The 11,159-nt window shown below is 31.5% G+C and overlaps 1 protein-coding gene across 1 annotated transcript; it reads left to right on the top strand.

Moving 5' to 3' along the window:
- The first annotated feature begins 7,365 nt into the window (after positions 1-7,365).
- On the top strand, positions 7,366-10,342 carry LOC123198111 (cytokinin hydroxylase-like). The gene is made up of 4 exons (XM_044612717.1): positions 7,366-7,636; positions 7,744-7,973; positions 9,175-9,762; positions 9,913-10,342. The coding sequence occupies exons 1-4, from the start codon at positions 7,366-7,368 to the stop codon at positions 10,339-10,341; spliced, it is 1,518 nt and encodes a 505-aa protein (XP_044468652.1). The 3' UTR covers position 10,342.
- The last annotated feature ends 817 nt before the right edge of the window (positions 10,343-11,159 follow it).

The following is an 11,159-nucleotide window of genomic DNA, read 5'->3' on the forward strand; positions in this document are numbered from 1 at the left end:
AAGGCATTAGGCACAACTAAAAGCCAACTATGGTGCATTGGCACCAAGCAAAGGTGTTTTAGCCATGGTGTCAGGAAATGTCAACCCGACACCATCATGCATGACTTGGTTTTAGCCATGCATGGTGGTTTATCTAGAATATTGATTTTTGGATTTTCTAATTACAAAAAAATCCACAAACCAATTCACCGGAGTGAGAGAATATGACATGTAAATTGTACTCACTCCAATGATAACCCTCAAATCATCCAATAACACAATTCAAGGGCGATTTCATGCAACGACAAAAAACTTATGGTATTCAACCTATTTATAACCTACATATATTAAAAAAAAAAAAAAAAAACTCAAACAAAAATTCAAAAACCATCACTCAATAATTTAATATAGTTTACCTTGCACATGATACTCGACAAATCATGCAATAACATGACTGTAAATCATCTTTTCCAATTTTATTTAGTTTTGATTAATTCCAATTACATACAATTAATATATAAAATAAATCAAAACTATTAGCAAGTATAATTTTTAAGAAAGTTATTTTAATTGATGTCTCTGATACTACTGTAGGGTTTTTAAGGCGTTGATAACTGGAATGTAATGAAATTTAAAATTTAAAAATAAATAGAATCTTGAAAATGTCAACTATGATACTAGTTTTAAACATAAAATTAATGAAACACACATAAGGTGTTTTAGATTTTATACCTACATTGATGACTCCTTCAAGTTTTACATGGATTGAGACAGTATGTTATCTAACCCTTGAGAAGCACTGTCTTGGTATCTATACAAAACACAAACACGAAAGAGAGAAAATCTAAGTGAATATGCTACTAGGGCTTTTTTGTTAAATAGACTTGTTCTCACAAGAAGAAGAGAGAAGAAAAAGTGATTATCGTTTTGATTTATGTGTTTTGTCACTCTTTTGAAATGAAAGCATATATATGTATGTATATGTGTATGGATATATGTATGTGTGTATTTAGAGTCCAAGCATGACTGGAATTTAAAAGGCATACAAGTCTTTTAAAACACATATGCATGGCTAGCATAAGATAAGCCACAGTTAGCATCCTCAAGGCATATGCACTATCAACATTACTCATGTATGTCGATTGGCATGTTCTCAGTTGGCATCATGCATATGCATGGTCGGCACCACTTTTTTGCATGGTGTCTCTTGGCACATGCATAAACATGGTCAACACTGCTCCACCAAGTTGCATGGTTGACTTGCATGATGCATGGTTGTGCACTTGGTTTATGCATAGTCAAATCGGATCCTCTTAACCCTATTGGGCAAACCCAGTCTATTCACGATCTCTTTCTTGTCCCTAAACACCAAGATTATCACCAAACAATCCTTATCTTTAAGTTCAATTTAACTCTTTTATGTATATAACCTATAAGCTCTCTATCAATTCGAGAGTATTTAGATTCAGGTTGAATATAATCATAGAATAAGATTGACTTCTAACAAAATATCATGGCCACCCAAACAACATTATCAACAGACATCTTTTACACTTTTACAACATCATAGTTATGTGCAATTTAATCATTTTGTCAACTTGTATTTCTCAAAGCTAAGACATAAAAATGTGTATATCTTAATGGTTCTTTAGTATGAACTAATACACATTAATGACGAATGAGGATTAGGCTAAAACCTTATCTCACTATGGCCACAAATTAAAGCAATTTGGATGTCATTTAGTATTCTTATATGAGATATCTTCTCCAGTGCTTAAGAGTGATGAATCTTTTATCGATCAACCATAGTATCCATGTATCTCATGATATAACCAATTACTACCTTTATAGTTACCCCATTTATGATGGCACGTTAAATAGTGTCAAACCATACTAATTCTTATAGACATGGTTTAACGACCTCAAGTCAAATGATCACAAATATCTGTAGTATTCAGAGAATTCATTTCATAGATACTAGAGTAACCATTCATATGGGTATTCTCTGGTTGTTAATTTAGTAAACTCATTTACAATATACACCCATATGTTACATCAGTTGTATACAATAGCTTTGACACATAAAAACTATCACCATTTTTGGTAGGGTTGCTCAACAGTATGATAATTTCATCATTATCACATATGCCCTTGTTTATTGCAATGTTAGGATTACAAACATTTCTAGAATAGTTACTTATATGTACATAGGGTTTCCATGATCATTCATTTGATCTACTCATAACAGTTTTACTATTCTAATAACATGTTATTTGCACTATCATATAATTAAACACATATAAATATAATGACAATAAATCCTTTTATTAATGAATAATATAAAATTACATCCACAAATGTCAAATACAATCAACTCTAAGGCACATGCCCTAACAATGCATCTACAAATGGATCTACTTCTTATTGATAGAGGAGAACTAAAGTGCTATAAAGAGAATACAATTCCCGTTATTTCTCTTTGAATGTCAGCTAGACAAGGATACATCTACAAGATATTCTTCTAGTGAGTTTATGACTCTTATTGACAAAAAGAATCAGAGTGTTATGAATAAACTATGGAAAGTGAGCAAAAATGGCATTAGGTTGATGTCATGAATGATCCTTACATGACAACAATACATTTGAGTTATTAAAGTTTCATCAAAGTAAAAAAGTTTTCAAGATTTGGTGAGTTTACAGGTTAAAGTAAGATACAAATACTTCAATTCCATGGTATAAAACTAGATTAGTTGTCAAAGGCTTTAGTCAAAAAGAAAGGGATTGATTTTGAGGAAATTTTCTCTCGAGTTGTGTAAATGTCTTCCATCAAAGTTATATTAGGTTTAGCTTCTACTCTTGATTTGGAGGTTGAATAGATGGATGTGAAAACCCTTTTTTTTTTCATGACCATTTGGAAAAAGAACTTTATATGGAATAATCTGAAGGTTTTTAGGCATAAAAGAAAGAGAGCTATGTCTGTAAGTTGAAAAAGATTTTGTATGACTTGAAACAGGCTATAAGATAGTGTACAAGAAGTTTGATTTTGTTATAGAGAAGCATGGCTTTGTGAAGACTACTTTTGATCATTATGTCTTTGTGAAAAAGTTCTTTGCTCGTGATTTTATCATATTGTTGTTATATGTTGATGACATTCTAATTGTTTGCCATAATGCTTCTTGTATTGACAGGTGAAAGTATGAGTTGAGTAATTTCTTTGCTATGAAGGATTTAGGGCTAACAAAACAAATTCTTGGCATGTCAATCATTTGTGATAGAAATAGAAAGAAGTTATGGCTATAACAAAAGAATTATGTTGATAAAATACTTCGGAAGTTCAACATGAACAAGTCGAAGCCTATAATCACTGTGTTTGCTACTCATTTTAAGTTGAGTACTAGTCAGAGTCCTTCCACAAAGAAAGAAAAAGAATATATGCATAAAGTTCTTTATGCTTTGATGGTTGGTAGTTTAATGTGTGTGATAGTTTTCACACATCTTGATATAGCTTATGTCTTTGTTTTGCTTTAGGAATGAGAAGCCTATTCTTATTGGGTATCCAAATTCAAATTTAGTAGGTTATATTGATTTTAAGAAGTCTACTTCTGGTTATTTTATTACTTTCACAATGGAACATTATCTTGGCAATTGAGATTGCAGATCTATGTTGCATTTTCTATGACTAAGTTAGAGTTCAATGTTATAACTTAAGCATGTAAAAAGATGCCATAGATGCGATAAGTCTTACACGAGTTTGGCTTCACACAAAAAAGATATGTATTGCATTGTAACAGCCAAAACACTATTCATCTTTGTAAGAGTTCAACTTTTCATACAAGATTGAAACACATCGATATAAGGTATAATTAGATACATAGTATCCTTAATGACAAACTAATTAAACTTGAGAAGATTCACACCAATGATAATAGTTCTGACATGTTGACAAAGTCATTACAAAGACGGAAGTTGAGACTTTTCGTGTGATCATCACATTGGTGTCTTCTTCCATATTGGTGGGAAGGAGAGAACTGTTGGGCTTTTAGGTCCCTTCTTACATGGAGAAACCTAAATTTGTTTTATGTGCAAAGCTTGGCCCTTTATCTTCATCAATTAGGGCAAAATAAAGTTCAACATAGCAAAACAACACATATATATAATCCACAAGTCAGAAAAGGAAGATAACATACGAGAAAAAACGTTGTGCTTGGATTTTTAGTGTGCATCCATGAGAGATTTTCGTGTTATCCCAATTTCACCATTGAATCACATTGATTTTTGGATTTCAAGTAGAAAACTCATTATTCTTTATTTTGAACAGTGCAGATTATGTTTTGCTTTTCACGTAACCTATTATCTGTGTAGAAACATACTAATTGTATATTGCAATTCAATATAGACAAATTTTAGAAAAATGTCTTTTTCTCCTTTTTCTACCATTGGATTGCTATTAAATTTTAACAAAATTTTAATTACATCTGATGCTATATTTTGGGCAATGGGGCATATGTGATTGATGATTATAAAGTGAGATATAGGCTTACGAATTTTGTTATGATATTCTCTATTATTTGCAATTATGTTTTGTTACTTTGTAAAGTTGTGTACCCAACTATGTACTATTATTTCGTATATAGTAAAATGATTTATTTGGGTGATGTCTCATGTTTTTACTCTTTACATAGAAGAAGTTTCTACGTTAAAGAGGCTGAAAACTTGTTTTTGATATTGTTTGGTGTAAAGGAATTATATTTAGTTGATTGTTTGTTGTCATATAGTTCAATCAAAGGGAGGAGAGTTTGATTTCAATTGTGTTAGTTTGTTTGCTTTCTCCCGAACAAAGATTTGAACAGTTATCGTGAAATGATGTCGCTCTAAAACTCTTCTTCCTACTCTCATTGTTCATAAAAATGGTTGTCATAGATTATTTATGACTGGAATTGCCAACAGGTGTGATTCCTGTATAAAAGGAGGAGATTGAAATTTTCTTGATGCATGATTTTCCAAGGTGAAGTTTCCAAATATCTTTGCTCAGTCGACTGAAGAATACTGTATTGAGTTGATTAATCGTTTCAAATAAAGCTTGGACGGCAGCTATGCTCTATATTTGTTTGAAATCAGACATTACTGCAAATATACGGGATTCAACGATTGACAAATATATAATTAATTTATTAATGGTTCTGGTCAGCAATGGCTGAGGTGATGAGTACACTTTACTGCTTTTCAAGCACAAATTTCGCACACAACAACAAGACACATAACTAATAAATTATTACGACCAAGTGGCCAGCTTATATATGGATTAGTGGGAAAGAAATTCGTCACTACATTTTTCTTTTCAGCTGTTGAGTTGACATCATAATAGGCTTTTCTTTTTTTTGTGGATTTTTGCCATATTACTGGATATTCTTTCTAAATTTTCGGGAATATTTCTTCAAATACTTGAGATATTTTGTTATCCATATCGTTCTATTAGTATTTTATTATAATTAACGAAAGCATTAAATCGAAATATCATTTAAAATCTCTTAATTATAGTTATTACATATTTGTTTGATTTTAATTTATTTAGAATTAAATTACTTTTCCAAATATATTCCTATTTAAAATTTAAAATTTTATTTTCGCTACTTTGGTTATATATGACTGAATTCATTACTAAACCTTAATCAGATAAAAATTAAAAAAAAAAAAACCAATTTAAATTAATAAAATAAAAATGAAGATGGGGAAATCAACTAACTTTGGCATGTATAATATATAATTCATTACACCAACAACAAAGGTAAGGTAGTCTCTTTCATATAGTTAGAGAGAAGATCATGTTTGACATTATGAATCTCCAGAAGCATGAGACGGTGGAGCAGCAGCTTTTGCCTAAATTACTCAGTCTCACAGCTGATGATTCTATTAATTCTATTCCTCTTGTCCTGTGTCCAACTATGTATGTATTCATGCATTCACATCACATGATTATAAATTCTAACACTCAATTTTGACTAATATAATTAGAGAGAATTATACAACTCTAATTCTAATTCATTCATGAGATCATTGCACACGAAAATACATAAACTTCACATATGAACAAGAGTTTTGTAAATTTTGTTTGAAAGATGAATAGGTCTATTTTTTTCTTCCGGTTTTGTTAAAATAATAATAATATAAATCCCATGGTTTTACATAATCCACGTGGAAGGAAGACGTCCATAGTCAAACAGTCAAAGGATATTACGTGGAGAGCTGCCATTGGATATTATCTTTTACTAACGTATAGACGGCTTCCACACTGAATCTTAGCAGTTTGACAAAAGCAACGCAACATAATTTATGATATATAATAATATAAATATATTTATTTTTACAACAAGACTTAATTAGATTATCTAAACCCCCCATGGTTTTAAAAAACTACAAATTGCCCCATATTGTTAATCCCTCTGTGTTATTAAGTGTTTTCTACAAAACTATCGGGTGTGAAGCCTCAGACAATAATATAACTTGAAGAATTACTAACCCCTCGTTTTGTTACACTTTTTATTTAATTTCAATTCTTTTTCTTTTTATTTAATTGTAAATTACAACTCTATAAAAGTTTGTAAGTAATTGACCAAGTTATTTTACTTCTAAAATGCAGTACTAAGTCTAAGTTTTACTTCTAAAATGCATTATCATTATAACTACTGACAAGCAGTTGATTGAAAAGATTTTGGGTTGGCCTTTCATTCCAATAACTGCGCTAACAATTCATTTAGCACATAAGGTGGTCTGTATCCACCTCACCACTACCCCTGCAGTGACATTGTTTGATGGGAATAATATATATTTAAGGAAACAATTCAAACAATTCGATTTCAGTGCAGATAGAATAGTCATAATATCTGACAAAATTTCTAGGTTTTGATCATGATTATGTGATGATTATTGGGCGTTTATATCTGGAAATTACCATTTAAAACGACTGGGCCATGTGCTTCCCAAAAATATTAGGCAGTTTGGCATTTTCCTAAACCTCAGGCGTTGTATTTTCCAAGATTATGAGGAATGGTTTGTATGTTCACTTTGAATACGTAATTGAATATATATTTTATATATGTAATCTTATAATTAAATATTATTTTATTTTTAATTTAAAATCAATTATTATTTGATAACATAGACCAAATATATAATCATTTACATATCTAAAATAACTATATATAAACGTTAATTATGATGGAGTTGAAAATATTCAAACTAATTTGAAAATAGGTACTTGCCAGTTGCCAAGGTCAGAAACAACCATTCTTGAATCTTGAACAACGCCTACATCTTTTTATAAATACCCATCTAATTTCCCTGTTTATCAACCGAGGTCAAAGACAAAGCTGGTTCTTTGAGAGAGAGATGGAGTGGCCTCTTTTATCTTCAATTCTTAACATAATATTAGTAGTTTTTGTTTTACTCTTGTTAAGAGCAGTATTCTCTTGCTGGATTTTCCCAGCTTTTGCATATCAGAAACTCAAGAGAAATGGGCTTCGAGGTCCAACTCCAAGGTTTCCTTTCGGGAATATTAGTGAGATGACGAAGAAGATGACGAGTAATTCATCAGTTGGTGTTTCCCATGATATTCACTCAACTGTCTTTCCTCACTTTGCTCGGTGGCAACAGTCGTACGGTAAGCCAAAGCCTCCTAATAAATAAAAAACCCTAATCCTAATGGATCGATATCTTGAACATATTGCTATCAATTTTCATATAATTAAATTGTAATCTATTTTGCAGGAAAAGTATTCCTCTACTGGCTGGGCACAGAGCCATTTTTATGCATTGCAGATCCAGAATTTCTTAGAAAATTTTCTGCAGGAGTTGTTGCAAAGAATTGGGGAAAACCAAGTGTGTTTAAAAAAGACAGAATGCCCATGTTTGGTGATGGTCTAGTTATGGTGGAAGGAGAGGAATGGGCTCGTCTTCGCCATGTAATCACTCCTGCATTCGCCTTTACCAAATTGAAGGTCTCCTTATTTCTCTCTTACACACTCAAAAATCTTTTTAAACTCCTCTTAAACTTTCTTACATGTATAATGCCTAATTTTTCCCTACTAAAATGGATATAAAATCCCAAAAGCTCAATTTACTAGTCTTCTTTACAGATTTAACGGTTAAAATGTCACTTATTTTTTCTCTCTGTGTCTGAATAATCATAATATTTCTCCTGCACAATTTTGGCCAAAAAGAATAATACATACTGAATTTCAAGCATAATATTGTATTGCACTCTTTTATTACTATATGTATATATCTTGTTTCAATACCTTATCTCTAAATGCATATATAAATAATATAATATGCTTTATTTCTCCAGTTATTACGTTAAACTTTCTCAATATAGTTAGAGGTTTTCTTTTCAAAATTGAAGAATTATAAAGCTCAGTTCCTTAGGGTTTGCAATATATAAGATTGATTTCTTTAGAATTTTTAATCATAAAATGCTTTTATTTATTTATAATAGGAAAATTTTCATAGACAATTATAACTTAGGTAATAATTTAATTTGTACAGATTTTTTTAATTTACTTACGCAATAATTTAGATTGTATATATTTCGTTATATTTTGCATTATATTTAAAACATTAAAATAAGATGCTTTATTTATATATATAATAGGAAATTGTCGATGAAAATTTTCCTATTATATATAAATAAAAGCATTTAATGGTAATGTTTTAAATTTAATGGGAAAAAATTTCATAGACAACTATAACTTATGCAATAACTTTAAATTCTAATTTTTTTTTTATTGTAATCTGATCCGATCTTGTCCCTTCTGAATTGAATATTTAGCTAGCCATAATGACTGCATAAAGGGGTCAAAAACTTTGGACAGAAAAGCTTTGAATTGGCTACTGAATAGCTCTTACTTTGATTGATTTTATGCTTCTTTATTTGGTAAAATAAATAATCGTAAGCACTATATACTAATTGTCAAATGTATTTTCATCGACCTCATTAATTTTCAATACAACTGATCCACTAAATAGGTGATTATAATTTCAGCTTTTTTTTCTTTAAAAGAATTAAATCAAACATAAAATAGGTATGTCTTTCCTTTTTTTTTTTCTTCGATGTTATTGTTATGGTATGTAGAAAAACGTATTGGTTAATTTGCTTTAATATTTAATCTTAAGCCACTAATATTTGTTGATTTCCAATAGCCTATGACAAGTCTGATGGTGGAGTCGGCCACTAAAATGCTAGACCGGTGGAGTAGTCTTATAAACTCTGGCAACGGAGAAATCGATGTGGAAAGAGAGATCATAACAACAGCCGGTGAAATAATCGGTAAGACCAGCTTTGGAGTCAGCTACGAAAACGGTAGTGAAGTATTAAAAAAATTAAGTGACATGCAGATTGGCCTTTTTAAGTATAACGGCAATGTGGGTGTCCCTTTTAGGAATTTTATCAACCCTAAGCGAAACTTGGAGGCCATGAGACTTGGAAAAGAAGTAGATACTCTACTTCTAACGATCGTAGCTGATCGAAAAAAATCAGGTAACCAGCATCCTCCGAAAGACCTGCTGGGTTTATTGCTTGACGCAAACAATACTTTAACTTCAAGGGAACTAATAGATCAGTGCAAGACTTTCTTTTTTGGTGGCCAAGAAACCACGGCGTTGGCACTTTCCTGGACTTTACTGCTTTTGGCCATGAATCCAAAGTGGCAAAATCTTCTGAGAGAGGAGATAAGACAAGTAATAGGGGATAAAGAAGTGGATTACGATTTGCTTGCTGGACTAAAGAAGGTATCATATTCTCTCATCACACTCACTATATCAAAAACGAAAAAACAACTAAACTCTTTCGGGATGACCCAATTCATCCCATTAAGATGTAATTTTCAATATGAAAATCTATAATTTAAATAACTTTTAATGATGAATTAACTCTTGTAGATGGGATGTGTAATGAATGAGGTTTTACGACTGTATCCACCAGCACCAAATGCACAAAGGCAAACGCGGCAAGACATACAAGTTGATGATCAAATAGTACCTAAAGGAACCAACGTGTGGATTGATTTGGTATCCATGCATCATGATCCCGCTTTGTGGGGCGATGATGTGAATGAGTTTAAGCCTGAAAGGTTTGAGAAGGATCAGCTATACGGTGGCTGCAAAAACAAGATGGGGTTTCTGCCATTTGGTTTTGGAGGGAGGATGTGTGTTGCCAGACATTTGGCCATGACTGAGTATAAGGTTGTTCTATCCCTCATTCTCTCAAGGTTTTCTTTGCAGCTTTCCCCTACTTATAGTCATGCACCTGGTTATTTGCTCTCCCTGAGGCCCACCTATGGCTTGCCTCTCAAAGTTCAACCCCTCTAATCAGTCCACAAATGATGTTCAATTACGTGAAGTGGTTTGTCACAAATATCGTAAAATAAGTGATGTGAAAATAAAATGGTCAGATATCATGCAATATGTTATATGTGAAAATAGAATAAATTTGTTTATTGCCCACTGTCGATTATTTGGTTAAGTGATCTTTTTTTATTTTTTTTTTCAAATAATATGCTTGTCATCTACTTCAATGAAATTGTAAACTGCTAACAGGGCTAAACTTTTTAGTCCATCTTTGTGTTAGGCAATTAGGGTTACCCTTCTCTTAAAAGGAAAACAATAAAGCTACACTATATCTCAAAGCATACACATGCCAACAAAAGATATTTGAAAACTAGAAAATAGTCCAGAATTTTTGTTTTATTTACCCAGAAATATCTGCATTTTAATAGTTATTATTAGCCTTTAAAAGGCTGGAATAATGCTTGATCGTTTTCATGTTTTGCTGAAGACATTAAGGGTATATTTACTGTGTGATATTTATAGTAAATGAACACCGTGTGGTAATAATGTATTGTGCAATGTATGATAGAAATTATGTTTTTTTTCTTTTGTGATTTTGCGCGCGCGCATGTATGTATGCATTATTTCATTGAAACTATTTGTGTTTTTCATAGAATCAACTTGTTTGTATTATAACTTGTTGAGATACTCTTCCTTCTCGTCTTTCTTTTCCCGTTTGTTTCTCTTTACTGGTTCAGTGAAACTTTCTGTTAATCTAAGGGGAAATTGAAATTTTTAGCACTTTTTTATTCCGTGTATACAAAATTGCCACCTATCCTAAAGCTTTCACAAATATACCA

Source organism: Mangifera indica, chromosome 15 (assembly GCF_011075055.1).
Source record: "Mangifera indica cultivar Alphonso chromosome 15, CATAS_Mindica_2.1, whole genome shotgun sequence".
NCBI lineage: Eukaryota > Viridiplantae > Streptophyta > Magnoliopsida > Sapindales > Anacardiaceae > Mangifera > Mangifera indica.